This window comes from Olea europaea, chromosome 11 (assembly GCF_002742605.1).
Source record: "Olea europaea var. sylvestris chromosome 11, O_europaea_v1, whole genome shotgun sequence".
Classification (NCBI taxonomy): domain Eukaryota; kingdom Viridiplantae; phylum Streptophyta; class Magnoliopsida; order Lamiales; family Oleaceae; genus Olea; species Olea europaea.
The window spans coordinates 10,235,050-10,257,047 of NC_036247.1; the positions used below are offsets into that span (position 1 = coordinate 10,235,050).

Consider the following 21,998-nt stretch of genomic DNA (forward strand, 5'->3'; position numbering starts at 1 on the left):
GTCCGGGTCGACCTTTACACTATATTAACTTTTTGGACAAAATTTATTTAAAATTTTGGGCCAAATTGTAAATAATCAAATTCTTGGGTACAAAATTTATTTAAATTTTGGCTTATTCCGGGTGTTTTATTTTCTTGTAACAGTCGACTGTTTCGACTGTTTACCGACCAAACAGTCGACTGTTTACCGACCAAACAGTCGACTGTTAACCGACTTAACAGACACGAGTTTTAAGAACAGTATGTTTGTTCGGATTTTTGAGACTTGTCTGAAAGGTGATGACTGTTCGAATGGCCACGAACAAGTCTATAAATAGCCAGCCTTTCTACCAGAAAATTTACACCATTTTCATTGCAAACTTTCTGTGCTTTGAATCTCATTTCCCTCTCTCTCGTTCTGATATTGTCTCGAAGTCAAAAACACTTCGTTGAGTTCGTTGGAACTCCTACAGACTGCAGTGCTGCTTCCGTAGGAGACGAAAAATTCGTTCTATCCTGGGAAACGATTGCTGGACGCCTTTAGCACCATTGAAGGCAGCAAATTCGTTTTAAGGACACATCGTGAAGTCGGTGGGCTCGAATTACAATTTCTGATCCTGTTGATCAATTCCTGCATTCAGGTAATTCTGTCCGATTGTTTTCGAAGGAGTGAATTCAAACTCTAGAAACAACAGCATCTCTAATGCACACTAATGAATTAGTGTCTAAGTAGCATCCTAGCTGGAAGACTTCATGTCTATGTGACATTAATATCTAATAAATAGATAATGAGTTGTTTTCTTAAAATTAATATATATATATTAATTTCGTTTAATCACTTCTTCTAATAGAACTTTTAAATCTTGGGTGCTTTAAAATATCTCCAAAAGACTCTTTATTTATAAATAGTATATTATGCATAATAGAAAACATATTTAAATTTAGATAGTAATTTTTTTTTATAAATCCCAACAAACTTTCTATTTTGATTCTTTATTTTGTATTTTTTAATGAATATTTAATAATTTCTCCACATTTTATTCATATATATATATATGAACAATTAATTCAAATATAATTTGAAAAATTTAAATTGTAGAGTATTGAAATTTGTAATGTATTAAATGAAATTATTGTACATTAAAAATAGAGAGTGAATTTGACTATTTAAATTTGAAAAGTCAAACACACTCTCTACTTTAAAAAGTTAAAATAGAGAATTTCTTGGAGTTCGTTTTTAAACATTGACCCTTTAAAATAGAGTATTTTATATTTAAAGAATCTCTTAAAAATATCCTTAAACATTGTCTATAAACTTGTTCGGTAATAATTTTGAGAATTGATTTTAATCGTTACTGAGAAAAGTGAATCTTACCTGTGAGGGAAGGAAGTCAAAATTGACAGTTGGAATAGTGAAATTAACTATCAAAAAATTGATTTTTTGAAAAAAATAAAAATAAAAATTCACTACCAAACATGCACTATATTTTTTTTTTTTTCCCTGTGACGTCGCATGTATAATCTGTCTTTATGACAATCAAAGGTTAAAATAAAAGATGCAATGTGTCCTTCACATGTCAAATGTGTCTATGTTTCTGAAATTAAAAATTAATAACACCACAATTCGTGATCGAGGAAGTCACGCCTCTAAAATCTCTGGCGCATCTCCCTCTTTTCACTTCTCTTATTTTAAGTTTAACCTAAATTCCTGATGATGAGCCCCTACAAAGACAGATTGCATTGGGAGAATAGGTAAGCTACGACTACGAGGGATGGCCCTGGATGGAATGAATTGGCGTACTCTTTCGTCCCAAATCTGATACAGCCACCAATTTCCATTAGACAGTAATAATTGTGTAATAGCAATAAATAGCAACAGATAATGCTTTGTAAAGAGGGAAGACCCGAAAAATAAAAAAAATAAAAAAACAAAAAAAACCTATGTACCAAACTTCTCGAATTGTCTTTTTATGCGTTCAGAATAGTAGACATGCATTCGATGTACATTTATGTAAAAAAACTAGAAAACTCATAATCTTAAAATAGTTCGAAGTGTATCAGAAAGGTTTTGAATGGTCTGCTGCTCTTGTGCTGCTTGCATTTCCTGAAGTGGCATCTCTTCATAGCACCTGGAACAAAAAAAATCTGAGTAAATGTACATCATTTGAGTCCGTAAAATATCCGAATTATGAAGTACATCATTTCTGAAAGTGAAGCAAAGCTTGCGCTAGTCGGCTAGGCCCCATTTACACCACCACTTTCGCAAGACTATTAGAGAGAACTGTATTCCATTTTTGGGGTGAAAAGGAAGTCCTACATTTTGTGGTACGCCAATGCCTGAGCGAGATTCATTAGAGTTGGACTTGAAGTAAGCCTTTGATATACACTTGGAGGAAGGGGCACCTGTATCGCACAACGGCATTACATTAAAACAGGGATAAGAAATCATATCAAAGAGATAACTGAGGAGAAAGAGTACGTCACCTCGTTTTGTCTACTTCTACCCTTTTTAGGTTGAGCGTCACCAGTAAAAAGCTCCTGCATTGCTTCTATAGCTACGATTCCACCACTCTCCTGCTGCCATCCTCCGAGGACGTTGTCCGACAAAAGTGCAATTGGCGATATATCTGTCGCCCTCAAAAATGGAATTGGGACTGTATTACCGGCAGAGTATATGGACCAAAGCTAACACAGAGATAGTACCGGAATAAGAATAGATCACCAACCATAAATGTAAATGAAATAGCAAAACTAAAATTGTAAAAAAAAAAAAAAAAGAAAGAATGGAGCTAAATTCATTTGAAAGGCAGCAAGGAAAGAAGCTAAAATACCACAGGATAAAGCTCGATGCAAAAGCTCAACTGGAAGTTATTTGTTACCAATAATGTAATTGTTTGGCAGCATCAGTATCTTATTTACCTGGCATTCGGCAAAAGAAACCTACTGTCGAAGAAGACTGATCACCAGATAAGCTACAACTCCTAGTTTTTATATGTCTAACAGGCTAAAATTTAATTTTGGCAGTCGATAATAGAGGATACTAGAGCATCAAAATGATAATTTCTTCACATGTAGTGTCCTCATCAAATAAGTAAATGTGGGAGTAGAGATCTGCTGATATATCATCAGTGAGCATCTAACAGTACCAACTCCTAGTTTTTAAATAAGGTGGGCTTGGACCTACCTTGTGCATCACGCTTCAGGTATAGATGGGTTTTACTACTTTAGCCATTATATGTAGTACGATACACAAGGGACTACCAGAGCTAGCAAATCCACTCTGCACAGGTACCCACTACCCAGTCAGCATCCCGACCATCACTTTGAGTTAACTTCATGCACCAACATATAATTATGAGGCACTTTTGAATTCTTTACCTGAGTAATTTATTGTACTCCAATCATTATATGTGGATTTTTTTGTACAGTTTTTATACCTTCTATGCGTTATATGATTTTACATTATTTCTTCACCGGCTTCAGCAACCATCTCAGTTGCAATTCTTCAAGGAATCAAATCAGCACCCTCACAATCCCACACCTGCAAATGCACTGACATAGCATACTTGTCTATGGACTGTGGCCAACATCAATTAAATTCATCAATCTCTTTCTTTTAAAAAGAGAGTCAAGTCTTGTGTTTTTTAAATCGCTTGCAGAAACAGTTTTATCGGTGAACTTTCGAAGTTGAGGATAGAAACTACCTTATCTAATGCTTTTCTGCTGACAGTCTCATTAGCAAGTGAAGCACCAGTGATGCCAACATTACTGCCAACGGTTCCTTGGGGAACACTATCTGCCTTGAAGTTTTGTTCGGGTGAGACAAACATGGGTGAAGATGCTTGAGATCCTCCAATTGGGACATTGCCAATCCTGACACCATAAATTTGTAAATAAATTGGTTCACATTCAAAATCATGTGCAGAAGTTGTAGAAACACATTAGGCATGCACGAGCATATGAAGTAACTTCACTACCACTACGAAATTGCAAAACTCAATAAGGTGATATTAAAATGTGAAACAAAAAAATAAAAATAAAAATAAAAAACCAGAACTCTCAATATTCTAATCGGGGATAAATACCTTAATAGTTTACTTGAAGAAGAAAGCAACCGAATGTAAATATATATGCCAATAGACAATTTTTCAGAGTTACAAATGTAGCACAAAGCAACCCTCAGATTTGATGAAGGGCTCACCAATAAATATTAGGATAGCCTAGCAAGAAGTTAATGCTAAGTGCAAACATAACAGAGAAAAGATACTTTTACAAAATAATAATAATAATAATAATAATAGAGAGAGAGAGAGAGTGAGTTGATTTGCTTTATTTACAACTCATTCATCCCAAGGAATTATCAGCTGCTCAATATATGCAAGAAAAATGAGAAATATCGGAAAGAGAGATGATTAACAGGCACAACCCTACTGCAAAAGTGATTTGAAGTGCAACAGATGCCCTCATTTTCTTTCTTGGGGGTTGGTAATTAGGTGCCCATGAAAAAAATTGGAAATAAAAGGAGAAGAATACCAAGAGTCAATTTCTTTATCTCCAACTCCACTGACCGAAAGACTTCCAGCATGCCTTAGAGCAGGAGAGGATTCTTTTACGCTTTTTAATGTTGTCAGAGTAGCTGTTTTAGCAGTTTCAACATTGTCATGAACTATTACAGTCCCAAAGTCACCTGGAACATTACATCTTAAGTCATTCACTAGCAAATTCAGAAATTCGTAATTCAATCTAATACAGCCCCAACAGTCATCTCACCACCAAAGAAAGACCACAAAGAAAAACAATTACAAAAAAAGCAGAAAATAAAGCAAATGTGCAAGCAGGATCCTCCTGGGACACCATACTTCTCTTACCAAAAACCAAAAGTATCTTAAGAAGAGTTGCTGCCTATAAGAAAGACCATGGTAGAAATTCATCCTCTTCTTTAAGTAACTCAATTAATCAAAGGTCTTATTTGTGGAGAGGTAATCTCAAATTAGTTTAGAGAGTATGAGAGAAATGAGTACCTTCTCCATCTGGTTTTGCTCCATCAGGTGGTGCTTTATTCGTACCACTGACAGCAATTGCTCCATTTAAAACATGCAAATCGTCACGACGCTTAGATGGAACTGTGTTGACAATAGCTTCATGTGATGTTGAATCTCCCAGTGGCTACAAAAACTACTAGTGGTAAATCTAACAATTTAAGAAAATTGCAAGTGTCCATGCGCGTGAAAGAGAGAAAAAGATAAGATCTCCTTTCCCTTTCACATTTTATGCAAGGAAAAATAGACGCGTGATTGCAAAACTAAAATGAAATGAACTAATTTTGAAAAATGATACAATATAAAATCAGCTTACTGGTAAGGGAGAGACTGATGTGGTATCATGTGTTTGCAGAGCAATTGACGCCCTGATTTGTTTTGCCTTTTCAATCTTTGGCAGCATAGCTGAAGCTTCATTTTTGCATTTTTCAATGAATTTGTGCTTGCATACAGAAGTGCAGAGAAAGAGGTAAGAAGCAAAAAATAGCAATCAAATCCAACACACACTTAAAAGTTAACAAAAACATATAGAGATAATTCAACATCTTACAGCCTCACGACTTTGCCATTTGTTCTTTTTTTTTTTTTTTTTTTTTTTTTTTTTTTTTTTTTTTTTTATTTTCTCTTTTTTTTTTTTTTTTTTTTTTTTTTAAATTCTCTTCCTTTCATGATGTTAATCAACATTTTGTATAAGGGAAATGAGTGTGAGTCCAATTCCATTTTTTCTTTTTTTTTTTTTTTTTTTTTTTTTTTTTATCTTTTTTGGTGAATTCCTCTTGCATGTTCATTTGAGTGATGCATTCTTTTCGATATTCATCGACACTTGTGGTTGCATTTTTGATCTGGTGGCTATATGCGGTTAAATATGAAATTGGATTTTGAAATAAATAAATTTAATTTAGATTCTGGGATCAATAACCGACAGACATACCACGTGTTCTCACACTTACAATGCAAGTGCACACAAAAGAGGTCAAACCATTGAAATCGATTGAAGAGAAATCCCATATGTACATAAAAGACGTCTCCACTCCATTCCTTAGAGGAGGCACTCCTTTGATGATAGGTGTGCCAGAAAAACTTTACCCCATGGGGAAATAAATTGTAGTGTCTATACCCAAAGTGCATCAGAATTTTGCGAAAAAAAGGAGTAAATATCCATTCAATTGAAGCACTGGTTCAATATTTAAATTTCTGAAAAATAATTAATTATTCAGAGCAATAAATGCACAACAGAAATAGCTAAGAAAAAAAATCATGAAATGCTCAATCAGTCTACAAAAGATGATGTATATAGAATCAGTGTAAGTTAAATATGTACAATTAAATACAAATAAGAAATACCGTCAGCATCTCCGCTGCCGTGGGCCGAAGCCGGGGGTCCTTTGTAAGGCACTTCGCAACAAAGTCATGGAAGACAAGTGACCTGCAACATAAATTACTTAAGAGTTAAGTCTCCAGATCACAAAAATAATGCAGATAGATTTCATATCTATTATATTGAGATGGGAGGTCAAAAGAAAAAATTTCTATGTTCTCTTTCCACAACTTAAGGCTGGAATTTCGAAAACCCAATGATGAAAGCAATGCAATGACAGGTCTAAAATGTTGATTTGCTAAAACCGTGAGAATATGGACCTTGGGTGCCAGGCTTTCTCTCAGCAGAATAATGTCCCAACTTTCAACATGAAGACACACAATCAATTATTCAAATGAAAAAGTACCGCAATATAATTTTATAATCTTGTTTCCACCCATTAAAAATAAATCTCCTTTACCTCTATCTTCTAACATTTTTACCCCTTTCCTGAACCTTCCCAACTCCTAGATGCCTGGAGGATAGTTCATTCAACTCACTAAACTAAAACTCAACATTTCACTAGTTCACATTTGAGGGAACTGGGAAGAAGCAAGGACTTAACTCAACCCTAATAAAGTGGATCTTGGCTCCAGAACCAGAAAAAAGATTGTTCTTCATTAATATAACGCAGTTGATATAATTAGTTTGAATTTATGATACTATAAGTGAAAGTAGTTGCATTTTTTGAATTATTATGTCCACAATCAATCAATATTCTTACATTTAAAGAATTTGCAACATATATCAAGCCAGAAAATGAACGAAGCTTACAATTCCTGAAGGCATAGGCAGTCATTAATTGATTGAAATGGCTAATTCTGAGCATTATCACAAAAATATTTGGGTAATGATACATTTTAAATTCAGAAAAGAAAATAAAGTATACATTACATCAACTAGAATTAGTATGGTTGACTTGATAAAAACTAGCAAAAGTAGGTGAACTGATGACAATTAGTAGAAATAAGGAATAATTAGAATGACGATGTGAATGGGGTGGGCAGTATAATCAGCTGGTAGTCACTTTAATTTAATTAGGGTTATCATATTCCAATTGTGAGTCCAATCAATTACATGCAGATTTTAAACATTAAAGGGACCAAAAGTTAGAAGGCTAACAATGTTAGTGTTCACACTATAGCATATAAATGATGTATTTGATGGAGTGACATGGCTGCAAAATGGAGCACTAGCAGTATGGCATGAATGGCAGCAAACTTCTAAATAAACCAGTGAATATATAACTCAACAATTTATCCAAGCGAACTTTTAGATAAAATTCATCAACTAAAACAAGGAATTAAAGACGAACCATTTCTCTTTATCCTCAAGCATTGGAGCAGGTTCGATGGAAATCATAAACAATACCTAATCACAAGTTTCGAATATGTTAGTCCATTGAATCAAATGATAAAATTAGGCATGCACAACGTGGTGATGCAAATGCAATTGTGATTTTTTCCCCTATAAACGCTTAACAAGTGATAAAACAAAATTACAAATGTAATACGGTAACAATCACACAATTTAATAATGTAAAACCATGGAACCAGTAGACGACACAAGTAATATAAATGTATATATTCTTGAATTCTTGGACTAACCCTCATAGGATGAACTGTTGCTCTTGGAGGAAGTCCCTGAAAATTAAAACAAGTTTGAAGAGTCAGCAAACCATACATCAGTATTGATACTGCATCAATAAAATATTCAAAAGGATCAAGACTGAGAACCCAGAGCAACAGGATAAGGACTGTTGAAAGGGCCAATGAATATCAATCATGCTATAACTAGACCGAATCTAAAGACATACCTCTGCCATTTCAATTGCAGACACTCCCAGAGCCCACACATCTACCTGAGGAAGAATGTCGGATGATGTTAGCAATAATGCCACTTCTCTAAGTGAAGGAATATAATTTCAATTGTGAGCAATAAAGCACCAACAAATGACTGGCAATGCCAAAGAATTGGATAGCATATTTTCAGCTATGAAGTATGTATTTCAATTTTTTGACAATATAGAATTTTAAAATTTTAATTTATGGTTTCCTCAACTTTAAGCTTTATTGTCAAGTAAGTTATCCCCCAAAAATTTCCTTTCTTAGAGAATATAACAATTGATGATTAATTCAATATGTATAAGAATTATGGCGTGTTCGATTGCAAGCATGAAATTTACATGGAAAGAAAATAAATTACAGGCAATTGAATTGCCTAGAAATTATTTGCATGGAAATTGTCAATTAAATGTGTTTGATTAATTTTATTTTCAACCTCAAAAATGTTATACTTGTCCATTTTTTATTGGTAATAAATGGAACAGGGGGGGGAGTAGATGAGAGAGAGAGTAAATTATTTGAAAAATAAAAACATAATCCCATAAAGAAAATATTTTACTCGTTTTCAAGGAAAATATGACCACTGATCAAATGTAAGAAAATATTTTTCATGAAAAAAATATAAATCAAATAGCACAAAAATATGAATTTGAATGGAAAAAATGACATTTTTTATGGAAAATATTGACAATCAAACACACTCTTAGATATCTGAGTTTCAGGATTATCTAGACATTAAAATCAAATTGTGTGGTAACGAGTTGCGTCATCGGTATTTGATTGGAAGGGATAGAAAGAATTTAAGAAAATCACTTATTTACCCTTGGTTTGGTATTATATGTATTTTAAAACTTGGTATCTCTATAAAGGTCGTACAGATTACTTGATTTATTAACCGGAAAATGTTTGAGAAGATAAGATTGGCATAATAATTGGGAAAAATAAAATTATTCTTGTCTTTGATCATTAAGTAAAACTTATCTAGCAGCCTTGGATAGTAAAAGAAATCGGACGAAGAAGGTTTCTTAAGGATGCAATGGGGACACTATAAGGAACCTTCTCATGAGTCAAAGAAAGATTTTTAAAATAAAGAAGTGGAGCTCAGGTTGCTTTCACCTTTTTTTTTTTTTTTTTTTTTATAGGTAATCAAAGAATTTTATTCCTTAAAAGAGAGTACACGGGAGGTATACAATCACTTTAGGCATGAAAGGAACAACATGAAATTAGGCAACACTACAATAGGATTTTTAACCACTGCATTAAACCAAGTATACAAAGTCAAGTAAAATAATTCTCTTATCTGCTCTGTTGTCTTTGTTTGATCTTCGAAACATCGATCGTTCTGTTCTCTCCATATGTACCATACAATGCATCCCGGAATAAGATTTCAGAGAAGTTTGCCATCCTTATCGCGAAGTTTTCTTCTCCATGCCTGCACCACGTCTTCTATACGCGTAGGTAGCACCCAATCCATTGATTGAGAAGCCAGAATATTGTTCCAAAGCCAACGTACACCATCACAATGAATGAATAAATGATCAATCGTCTCTCCGTCCTTCTTGCACATATAGCACCACTCGGTTACATAAAATCCTTTTCGTCGAAGATTATCCACCGTTGACACCTGCCTCCTCATAACTGCCCACAATAAAAATGCTACCCGTGGAGGCAATTTGCTTTGCCATACCATCTTCCAAGGTAATGAAGTTTCCACAAATCCCAAAAGGGATTGAAAGTATGAGCGAACTGAAAAAATACCATCTTGAGCCAACCGCCACCTGCTACAATCATCTTCTCCTACCCGAATTTGTATCTCATGCAGAGCAGTTAAAAACAATGAATAATCTTCCAATTCCCAATCCTATAAACTCCTCCCAGAAGTAATATTCCAACTATAGCCCCCATTATAAATGTCTAATACATCACCCACCATAGCAGCAAGCTCTAACCCAATGCGATACAATGAAGGAAATCCCTCCTTTAACGGTTGATCGTCACACCAACTATCATCCCAAAATCTAATATCATTGCCATTTCCCACCACAAAATTTAGTTTGTCCCTAAAATCACTCCATTCCCGTCGGATATACCTCCACAAACTCACCCTATAGGAGCCACGACCCTCAACCGTACACCAACCCCCCTCCATCACACCATACTTTGCCCCAATGATTTCTCTCCAAAAGCTCTCCCTCTCCACTCCAAATCCCCACAACCACTTGCCCAATAAAGTCTTATTAAACAAAACAAGGCTCTTCACTCCAAGCCCCCTCATCCTCATAGGCAAACAAATAGTACCTCAATTAACCAAATGCATTTTCCTCTCCTCCCCTAACCCTGCCCACAAGAATTCTCTTTGAAATCTCTCTAATCTATTTGCCACTGCAACCGGAATAGGAAACAATGACAAAAAGTAAGTGGGGAGATTTAAGAGAGTGGATTTAATAAGAGTAAGTTGGCCTTCCTTAGAAAGATACATAGGAAATGCATTTTCCTCTCCTCCCCTAACCCTGCCCACAAGAATTCTCTTTGAAATCTCTCTAATCTATTTGCCACTGCAACCGGAATAGGAAACAATGACAAAAAGTAAGTGGGGAGATTTAAGAGAGTGGATTTAATAAGAGTAAGTTGGCCTCCCTTAGAAAGATACATACGCTTCCACCCTGCTAATCTCCTCTCCATTCTTTCCATAATACCATTCCAAATATGTGTACTTTTAAACCGTGCCCCTAGCAGGAGGCCTAAATATGACATGGGCAATTGTGCAATCCTACATCCCAATATGCCAGCCAACTCCTCCATGTTAGTGACCTCCCCAACTGGAATAACCTCAGATTTCCCCAAATTGATTTTTAATCCAGACACCGCTTCAAAACATAGGAGCAAACGACGCAGGTTCCTGAACTGTTCATCATCCGCATAACATAAGATCAACGTGTCATCTGCAAATAGCAAATGAGACACCTGCAATTGGCCAACCCTAAAGCCCCTTACCAAACCCTCTCCCACAGCTCTTTCAAACATCCTACTGAAAGCCTCCATCACAATAACAAAAAGCAATGGGGATAGTAGATCCCCTTGCCGCAATCCTCTACTACTCCGAAAATAACCCTCCGACGTTCCGTTGACCATAACTGAAAACGAAAAAAGTAGAAATACAGAACTGAATCCATTTACACCACTTATCCCCGAAGCCGCACCGCCTAAGCATATACAGAAGGAACCCCCAGTTCACATGATCATATGCCTTCTGAATATCGAGCTTACATAGCATCCCAGGAATTCCCAAACGCAATCTTGAATCAATGCATTCATTCGCTATAAGCACAGAGTCCAAAATCTGGCGAACTTTTATGAAAGCATTCTGAAACTTAGACACTACTTTCCCGAGCACCTCCTTTAATCTGTTCGCTAGGACTTTCGCAATAATCTTATACCCCCCACATATTAGGCTAATAGAACGAAAGTCCTTAATGTCGATCGTTCCCGATTTCTTAGGGATCAGCACCACAAATGTAGCATTAGAACTTTTTTGGAACCTGCCACGTTCAAAAAAATATGTAAACACATCCAAAATTTTCGATCACACCACCTCCCAACAAGCCTTGTAAAATGAGAACAAAAAACCGTCCGGTCCAAGGGCCTTATCCTCGTCCATGCTAAACATTACCTCCTTGATTTCATCCTCTTCAAAAGGTCGCTCTAACCACTCGGCATCATCCTCCGTGATAGTAGAAAAATCCAATCCTTCCAACTCTGATCTCCACTCAAACTGTTCCTAATATAGATTCTGATAGAAATTCACCAATTGACTTCCAATTTCGAGTGGTTCTTCATAAGTTATCCCATCCACTTCCAACACTGTGATAGAGTTTTTCCGCCTATTAGAATTAGCGATCCTGTGAAAAAACTTAGTACATTTATCTACTTCTTTCAACCAATTGACCCTAGATTTCTGACGCCATGCAATCTCCTCCATCTCCACTAACCTCTCCAATTCTTCCCTCAATGCTCTACGTTTCTCCTTCTCCTCCCTAGCCAACCTTCGACTCTCCTCCCACCTATCCAACTCATCAATCTCTGAAAGACACTGAATTTTACGACAGTTCACATTGCCCACAACCTCCTTATTCCATTTCTTTAAGTCTCTTTTCAAAGGCTTCAACTTCTGATCCAACACAAAACTAGGAGACCCCTTGACATCGTAAGATGTCCACCAAGTCTATACTTGCTCCCTAAAACCTTCAACTTTCAACCACATTTTCTCAAACCTAAAAGGCCTTCGTCCTCCACCCGTCTTGTTCCCAATTAACATAATGGGAAAATGATCAGAGTACACCCTCCCTAATCTTCTCTGAATGACATCTGAATACTTAGCCTCCCACTCTCTGCATATCAAGAATCTGTCTATACGAGAAAGAACAAGTTGATCCCGATTAGATGACCAGGTAAAATTTCCTCCAATCATAGGCAAATCCACCAACATATTCTCCCTTATAAAATCTGAAAACTCCTCCATAGCCCCTGTGAGTCTCCCACCGTTCGACCTCTCAATAGGAAATCGAACCACATTAAAGTCACCTCCTATACACGTTGGTAGATTCCACCAAGCCATCATTCCGGCCAGTTCATCCCACAAGCCTAATAATGGATATTTAATAGCATTATCATGGTATTTGTATATTAAATTTTTTTCTTGTTGAGGACTTCTCAGTTTGTCAAGAATTATCAGTATTTTCTTTGCTCTTCATCTCCGAAGATAGAGATGGACGTGATGCATCTTCAACTTACTGTGCAGTTTCATTGCTTTCATGTACTTCGCTCAATAATTATCAAGAGCAGTGCACGCAATTCCTATCATAATGATGTCTTTCCATGGTTATCTCTGGTTGATAAAGATAAAGACTATCTTGAGCATGGTTGCCTTGATCCATACTGAAATATATGGCATTTTCTTCAATGCTGAAATTTAATTCAATTGAATTGTTTCCTATTCTAGTACTCTATATGAGATGCCTATGTGAACAGGTTACAGCCCATATCAAAACGTGCAGGTTACCTTGCCATCATAACGGCTTTCTTGAATAACTTCTGGAGCCATCCAATGCGGCGTACCGATGAACTGAAAATAAACACTTTACCAATAAGAAGTTCAGCAGATAAAATTTAGAAGAAAAGTGAACAATTAGTGCAGCAGAGAGAATGGACATTAAAGAGACGACTAAATCATACGTCCAGCAAATAATTAAGAAACTGCCACAACAGATGGATGTCATACTGATAGAATAGGGGAGTCAATTAATTTTGAGGATGATGTCTGTGCATTAATTTCGTCACATTCAGTTACTCTTTACTTTTACAGACAATCAACATATTTTTTTGACAGGTACAGACAATCAACATATTTAGAGCTAGGTTTCTAATGTTCCATTTTCTGAGGGTCTCAAAACTGAAGTGATGCATAATTATCAACAATGCTTCAATCAATTTTCACCTGCTTAAGCCCCCAAACCCCCAAACCTGCTTAAGGATAACCATAATGGCACAGTACCCTGCTTAACTAGATCAACCATAAAATGTTTGAATGCCTCCTGAAAATCATACTACCACAAGCGCCTATACTCATCATTTCTTCAAACGTTAATGATAAAAAACTTGAAGAATAGAATATTGCAGGAATCAAGAAGAATAACGAGGTACCATTGGGCTTGTATATTCATTTCTTTATTTATTTTTTAAAAAGCTTCAGCAACAAGTTGAACTCAAGTGAGATCATTTTAACCAATCTATGATTTATGCAAAATAATTTAAAAAGGGTCAGGCATACCGTGTTTCGTTTAGACATAGTTCTTGTCAATTGTGCAGCAACACCAAAATCACCTGCACATTTTGATCATCCTATATTACAATAGCATTAAGCAACAATAGACATAATATCTAATAAAATATTATTGTTATATTGTTTAAAATGGAAGGGCGTGATCAAGTATTGATAACTTGGTGATGAAATCCACCAAAGGAACAAGGAAAGGTTAAATTCAAACTAAAAGGGGCATTTAAAAGGTCGGCCAAATTTTGATATTCCGGGCCGGTACATATTGATGGACACTCACCCAATTTGACCTCTCCTTGCTCAGTCAACAAAATATTACCACCTTTAATGTCTCTATGTACCTTGAAAATTGAGTGCAAGTATGAGAGACCCTGCATTAGACAATATCAATTTTCAGCATAATAGACAAAGCAGCCAGCAGGAAATATTTTGTTCCTTTAACTACAAGAAAGACACAGAATCCAGAGGTCCATATTTTCAATTTTGGCATGTTTGAAAGTAATGACAATTTCTCCGTATAAGTTCTTTCCAAGCTACCCATTCCAATTACTCTTATTTTATACATCATGGGAACAAGTACCATCACTTTTTGCACTTTAATGAAAGAGGATTAGTATGGAAAAGCAGGTAGTGATAATTAATCTCTGAAATAAACATCCGTGCCAAGTCATAATAGGTTTTAATCTTGGATGGTGAAGCAATCTCTTATAGAGAAAATCATCCCTATTACTCAATAACAGTTAGAGCATTCTGCAGGATATGGTTATACAGATCTTAATACATTTTGAAATATAACCAACCGACATGAAGGTACCTTCAATGCCTCTCTGCAAATATATGCTATCTGATACTCCTCTAAAGGCTCGTCAGTAACATTCATCAAGTCAGCAACACTCCCGCCCCCACAATACTCCATTACTATCTGCCAACAAACACAAAATCCCCAGAAATTTCATTACAGTGCATAATGAGCAGTCGTTATCTGATTTACAAACTCCAGAGGGGGCAAACATCATGTGTACTGTCCCAAAAAGATAAGAATTATCATATACTCAAAGGCCGATGATCTTCATACCCAAAGATATTCTTCTCCCTGGTAGCTCCCTAGATAGCGAACAACATTAGGATGACTACATTGTTGCAACATCTCAATTTCACCACGAATTTCTTCATAACCCTCCTCCTGTAAAATTCATGAGATTTCGAACTTCATATTCTTCCATCAAGCCTATATGGTATCAGACGCAATTATTTCAAGAATATAATATGTACCCCTTCAGATAATGATATCACTTTGATAGCAACCAATTCTGAAGTCCTTATATCTCGAGCTTTGTAGACTGCCCCGTATGAACCCTTCCCTGTTCATTGCTAAAACCTATCAACTTTAAGCATCTTATTTTCATTTATCCACTTATTATAATGTAAAATACAAAGAAAATATTTTGCAGAAAACCAAGTTTCCTCTTTTTTTCTTGCAGTCAGATAAGAATAGAAATCTTCTGTCAGAACCTAAAATCAAACCTTTTTTTGGGGTATAAATGAAAAAATTTATTTCCTCTAAACATATTTGCTTTTCGACGTGTTATGGTAAAAGAAACAAACAGAGATTTCATATACCTCAAAGTGAAGCAAAGCGTACAAGAAAGCTCAATCATAGTAAGCAATCAGGTGCACAAAGTAAAAGTGTTCTCCATTAACTCCCTCCCCCCCACTTATTCATGTGCAAATGTTGGAAAAACTGTTGCTTTTCCTTTTTCAGATGAAATGTAGGCTCAGTTTTTAATTTGCGATGTACAATGAAGGGGCTTCCTTTCTGTGTATAGTACTCCTAGCTCAAATTTACCGAGATTCACATTAATGATGACCATCACATTATGGCTTGCCTCTGTAATTCATTCGTTCAGTGATAAAATATCACTTCAGCGCTCATTTTGTCAGCCATTTAATGTCAAACCAAGTTACTGGATGCATGTAAGATTCAGCTAGAAAAAATATTTCAAATCCTGCCAGATTTTCAAATTGAAATGCACATACAGTAAAAAGCTTATAATTCTTTAGTTCATATGACCTCCAAAGCATGCAGATCCCCCTTCAACACTCTGAGAAAGGGGAGAAGAATAAAGCCTATTTAAACATTCTGGAAAACTGTTATTTGGTCATGTACCAAAAATTTCAAATCTTCTTTACAAAACTTCCAAAAAGACGTGTAACTCAGCAAAATATTCCATCTTCCTTATTCCAAACAAACAAAAGCATTTTCACATCGGCTATAACCCACAAATGAAAGTAAATTTGATGTAAAATTCAAATCTTTACCAAGCTCGTGCAGCAACTCGTACTTTGTAAAGGGATCCTCCCTGATGACACTGTCAGGTATAGAACTAGATGACATTTTCCCACTAACCTGTGTTTGCCCAATCCCTTCACTACTACTCTCGCCACCACTCTTCCTCTGCCTCCCGTACCCCATCATCCCCACGTCCCCCACCTTCTGCATGCTCTCCACTGCCCTCCTCATCGTCCCCCCTCGATTCCCACCAACTGAACCACCACTCCTTACCACCGTCCCAAATTCTCCATCCTCGTCTTCCCTCTCCCTCACTACAAACGTCGAAAAATCACCCACATTTTCCTCCTTCCCAATTTTATCCCTGGGGCTTTTCCTCTCCCAAGTCGGCATCCCCATACTCCCCGTGCTCCGTGGCTTCGCATAAGGTGACACAACATTCCTCTCCGAATAATTCGATCGCTTTCGATTAGTTTTCGCGATCATATCATCGTCCGAATCTCCCACGTCATCACCGCCTCCACCAAAGTCTTTCGGGAGGCGTTTTAATAAAGGAGGAAGCGATTCTTCCTCGTCTTCAACTACGTCATCTTTGTACACCATTGTGGAGTATATATCCGATGACTCTGGATCGGGTTCGAGGTCTCTTGATGAAGCATCGTCTTTTATTACGACTGCAGAATAGAATTTTGAATTCTTCGGCGGCGGAGTCTTTCGAGCCCGCCGGGAGTTCGGGGAAATCTCCATTGTTGGTAGCAGCTTGGACCTCTGTGTTACTGAAAAAGAGGGCGAGAAATGAAAATGGAAACCCTGACCTAATAAGGGGAAAATTCGTTCGCAGTACCTGAGAGAAAATAAATTTTCTATTCCATTTAAAAAAAATTGAAATATCCTTACAACTAAAAAGTCAATTAAAATTAGTTTTCTGATCATTATTTCACCATCAAAATCATTATTTTTGAATTTTTCTCTTACATATAGAACCTACTTTATCTTTAATAGTCAAAAATCAATTATCAAAATTCCTACCAAACAAGCACTTATTCAACATTTTAAGTGAAATTGAAGAATTAATTGATCCAATAGTCACTGAACTTAAATTCATATTTTTGATTAATCACTAAAATTTAAAATGTTGAGTTTTGATCATTAAACTTAGGTCAACATCTTCGATTGCTTACTGAAATTTAAAATGTCGAGTTTTGACCATTGAACTTTAAAAAATGTTATGCGTTACTTATTGAAATAAATGTTAAATTTTGAAAAATGTCGAACTTGCAATGAGTAATGTACAATATTTTTTAAGTTTAGTGATCATAATTTGACATTTTAAACTTTAATTAGCAATCAAAGACATAATCCAAATTCGGTGGCCATTGGAACAATTAACTTTAAATTGAAGTACAATTTAATGTAAATAAAATGTAAAGGTGTGTCACCTGTTTCCATCAAATTAAGTGACAAAATTACCTAATTTAATGGCCACCTACACGTTGGGGATTTCAATTGAATCAAGTGTGACAAAATTACCTAATTTGGAATAAAATTAACATGCAATTACCTTATTGAAATAAGATAAAATGCAATGACAAAGTAAACGTACATTTACAACAAAAGAAATTTGTTGGTTTAGCTACTTGATTTCTTAAGAATAATTACAAGCATGTTTGCTTTAGCATATAAAAATTAAATTTGGAGATGAAAATGGGTTAGTTGTTTTAAAAATTATTGTACATGGGATTTGTGATTGAAGTAATATCGAACTTTAAAGGCTTCTTAATCATTGGTCAGCTTTCAAAAGTTGATCTCCACCCATTACTCGTCAGGATTTCACTTGCTAGCTTAGACAAAAGAGTGATGCTACACTATCAAGTCGGACCTTTACAAGTTCTCTATAGGCTCTCTCAAAGGTAGTGGGTCGGCCTTTTTTATTGCAATTTTTTAATGCATGAGGGTCAGACGTGGGGCCCGCCTCATTGTGAGAACCTATACACAGTCTAGTAGAATTCATCTGGCAGAGCAGCATTTTGGTAGACAAAAATGCTTTATTGGAAAATAGAATTCATATGTGATACAAATTATCATCCAATTCTCCCAACAAGTGATGGTGAAGAGTGCTTTTACAGAGTTCAAAAATATTTTAGCAACAATAAATAATTTGTTGAGGTCTAGATGACATGACCCAAATTTCAAATGTTTTTGGTATAGTTAACCTAGAAAAAATATTTTAAAAAAAAAAAGTTAAGAAATACTAAATGATCCTTGTCAACAATTAACAATCAAATATTTCCATCTCTAGCTCTGGCATTGAATACTCGTACAAATATTTTAAAATATTAGATTGGTCTATAGTTAAAAAAAAAAAATGTATAATACAATTAAACTCTACACATTAAACATATTTACTTTCGAAAATGTATTCAAGATGAGACAAAGGATTCCCTAGCTCATGGTCTCGCCTATGTAAACGACGTCGTCTAATTAAGTACTAAATATTCATTTTTCAATTTGAATTTGTCACTAAATTTGTGTAAGATACATGTAAAACTTTTCTATCCTTGCACCACCTTTTCAAACTCTTTTCTTGTACACAATTCTCAATCTTGACCTACGGCTTTATTCTTAACCTAATATTAATTTAATTAATTAAAAGATCTTTCGAAAAAAATTTAAAATAAAAACACAAAGTCTCCCAAATTAAAAAAATAAATAAATAAAATAATATTTGATCTAATCATTAAGGAAATAGGTTAATTATACAAAAAAGATTATATTTTGGTCGCGTCACATGGACTTCACTAAACTTTATAATATTGTTGAAAGATCATTGAAATTTATCAAAATAATCTCTAGAAGAATTGAACGATAGTTTGTGCCGCGTGTGAATTCTGTTTGCCATGCAAGTATTCCATCTAAACCAATGTAGATCAACTTTTAAAAGTTGAGTGATGATTGAGCAATTTTTTGAAGTTCAATGACTCTTCCATAGCACGATCCGAAGTATAGCAATTTTTGAAACAATTAATTCAAGCAACCGTTTACAAAATAAGGTATTGTATCGAAAACTATACAAGAAGTAATTTTTACAAAATTATCAAGTATATTTGGCAAATTAAATTCGAAGCATTGACATGAAAACAAAAGCAGGTTTTAATAAGGGGTATGTAGATATTTAAGAATATAATTTGTGAATAGTGATGTTTTTGGAAAAATTTATGATTGAAAAGTGGAGAAAAGCTATGTATCCACCTTTAAAATTATTTTATCGAAGAATATATAATTGAAAATGAATTTGAAAAAAAGAAAGTTTTAAAGAAATTGTATCAAATGAGGACTAAATAAGTTGGATTTCACTGCAATTGAAAATGAGTATTAGATAAATTTGACCAGTTTAATTAAGATAGTAGGAAAAAAAATCTAAATTTCAATGTGATTACTTAAAAAAAAAATTGAAAATGTAAAACTTATTTAAAAATCTAAAAAGTAACCTATAGCCGAAAACCTATCTAATTCATTTAGACAAAATGAGAAAGAATAATTATTTTTTAAGACATTCTTGATCTCTAATCAATTTTGAGGGGTGAGTTTTGAAATGTAATCAAATTTTGAAGACTTCGCAAAACTAACCACTTGTTATGTTCAAATATGAAAATACTATTTTTGTAAAAATGGAAAATTACACGGTATAAATGGTTGGTGCACATACTAGCATTAACTATTAACCAAGGAACAATACCAGGCCTTGACATTTTAATCGAATTCGTACCACTTAGTTCGAAATTGTACCGAAATCGAGTAAAAAAATAAATTAAGAATTGGAATCGAGAATCGAAAACCGATTGAGTCTGGGTCGGATCTTGGATTTTGAACTAGAACCGTGAATTCTCGAATGGAACCAATTTTTAGTATATCTTTTTGTTTACAATTTATGACTAGGTTAAATAAATGCAAAATCTAAAAATTTTAATTTAGGTAATAATTGGTTTAAAACTCTAAATTCTACCTATGAGATAAGATTGACTCCTACTTTTTCGCCTTTCATCTCACATCACATTGTTGCATTTTAGAAGTTAGAATGTGTTAATATTAATGATTTGGACTTTCTATTAATCAAAAAGTTCAAGTTAGATTGTGGTGTAGATTGATGAATCAAAGCATGTACTCTCTGCAATTCGAGCTTTTTACTTTCTTGCCAAACTTAAGTGATCTTTAAAATTTTTTATAACGCATAATAATTGAACTTGAAATATTCATAGATTGGGCTATGATGTATCTTTTTAGTTATTCTGAGTTCGTGGTTCTCTTTTGAAAGATAATGTTTTTATTCAAACAAAGCGAATCCAATATGTATATTGCAATCTTTTAATACTATATAATTTTGTATCTAATTAATTAATTAATTAAAATTTTTTTTTTATGTCGGTTCATTTCAAGAGTAAAATAATTTGAGTTTAATCCATAATTAAATTATAGGTTCTAGCATGTCTCGTTTATGAATCAAATAAGATTTATTAAGAAAAATAATTTCTTCTCAAACTGTAATTTAATTTTGAATGTCTAAATTTTCTCCTCTTTTCGTGATTTTTAGTCTCTATTATTTAGCTTCTTGAAGATTTCTTAGCTAGATTTTCTCTCCTTTACACAAATATTGTCAAGTAATAGGTTAAGCATATATATATTGTTGACCTCAAAAAGTGCGCGAACAAATGTCGATCCCGCACGCGCTTGCGTGGGCGAATGTCCAACACACTAAGACACGTGGACGGTCTAAAACGAGCGGTACAAAGGGCGTGGGAGTAGCCCAACGACGCGGGACGGTGACGTTCAGAATCCGACGGGTTGTTCGTAATCCGATTGTACAATAATTACCAACCGGTGTTCATAAATGTATATGTAAATGTGTATAAACTCAATTTGTGTATTGCAAGTAAAATGAGAGAGTTGAGTAAAATGTAGTTCTTTTTATTGATTCTTGCATTAACCTTTTGATTTTACACAAGGAAGTATTTATAGTAGTACATATGAAATGGGAGCCCTTGGATAGAGTGGCATGTGGCCTCATCTCTTTAGTTCAAACATCTTTTCCTAGATATGGGGCTTGACTTGCTAGCTTACGGCGCATTTATTGCTTGTGCAGGGCCTCCATGCTAGTGACAAGACTTAACATTTATGCTTATGACAAACGTTCCATCAATCATTCGAGTAAGATCTGTGCGGGCGATTTCTTGGGGGAAGTGACCATGGAGGATGTTTCTTTGTGGTTCAGAGGCTCGCGCATCAGTTTCGGGGCTTCGGCCATTTGTCATGATACTTTCAAAGGAGGGCCTCAGCTGCTCTCAACAGGTTCCTGCAGCCTGGCTTCGGTTAGTGGGCCTCGGACAAAAAGGAGCCTCGGCAGATGGACTTCGGCTCGAAGCAGTTTGGATGTAGCCCACCTCGACATTGTGTGCCACCTCGGCAAGAATGCCACGTGGATCGCCATGAGTGGGCCATCGTCCAAGTAGGTTGGCCAGGTGCGACAACACGCAACATACATATATATATATATATATATATATATCATGGGTAGAACCAAATCAAAACCAGTTGTTTGAGTTTTAGTTTAAGTAATTACATGGACATAAATGGTTCTATTTACAAAATACTCGAAGTATTTG

General features: G+C 35.2%; 1 protein-coding gene across 3 annotated transcripts; it reads right to left on the reverse strand.

The window, feature by feature from the left end:
• Window positions 1-1,761: 1,761 nt before the first annotated feature.
• Window positions 1,762-17,176, reverse strand: LOC111403325 (serine/threonine-protein kinase 4). Of its 3 annotated transcripts, XM_023031780.1 has the most exons (18): window positions 16,371-17,172; window positions 15,324-15,412; window positions 15,127-15,234; window positions 14,866-14,973; window positions 14,332-14,422; window positions 14,046-14,098; window positions 13,278-13,340; window positions 8,191-8,235; window positions 7,982-8,017; window positions 7,690-7,745; window positions 6,362-6,443; window positions 5,334-5,459; window positions 5,000-5,144; window positions 4,512-4,665; window positions 3,683-3,851; window positions 2,463-2,663; window positions 2,296-2,381; window positions 1,762-2,107 (listed from the first exon to the last, which is right to left on the reverse strand). In XM_023031780.1, exons 1-18 carry the CDS (start codon window positions 17,086-17,088, stop codon window positions 2,008-2,010), a joined length of 2,430 nt encoding a protein of 809 aa, XP_022887548.1. In that variant the 5' UTR covers window positions 17,089-17,172; the 3' UTR covers window positions 1,762-2,007. The 3 variants fall into 3 exon arrangements, 2 of the variants coding, with proteins under 2 accessions (XP_022887548.1, XP_022887549.1); XR_002704439.1 differs by lacking the exons at window positions 1,762-2,107; window positions 2,296-2,381 and adding an exon at window positions 3,416-3,519 and having other exon boundaries at window positions 2,534-2,663; window positions 16,371-17,176; XM_023031781.1 differs by lacking the exons at window positions 1,762-2,107; window positions 2,296-2,381; window positions 2,463-2,663 and adding an exon at window positions 3,397-3,519 and having other exon boundaries at window positions 16,371-17,176.
• Window positions 17,177-21,998: the final 4,822 nt, after the last annotated feature.

What these genes read in the sequence shown, in the direction of transcription:
- LOC111403325 (XM_023031780.1), bottom strand. Translation starts at nt 17,088, where the DNA reads ATGGAGATTTCCCCGAACTCCCGGCGGGCTCGAAAGACTCCGCCGCCG. An exon ending in TTTGCAGAGAGGCATTGAAG is followed by an intron (nt 14,423 to 14,865) that starts GTACCTTCATGT and finishes TGTCTAATGCAG; the next exon opens with GGTCTCTCATACTTGCACTC. An exon ending in CTATGTCTAAACGAAACACG is followed by an intron (nt 13,341 to 14,045) that starts GTATGCCTGACC and finishes GTTTATTTTCAG; the next exon opens with TTCATCGGTACGCCGCATTG.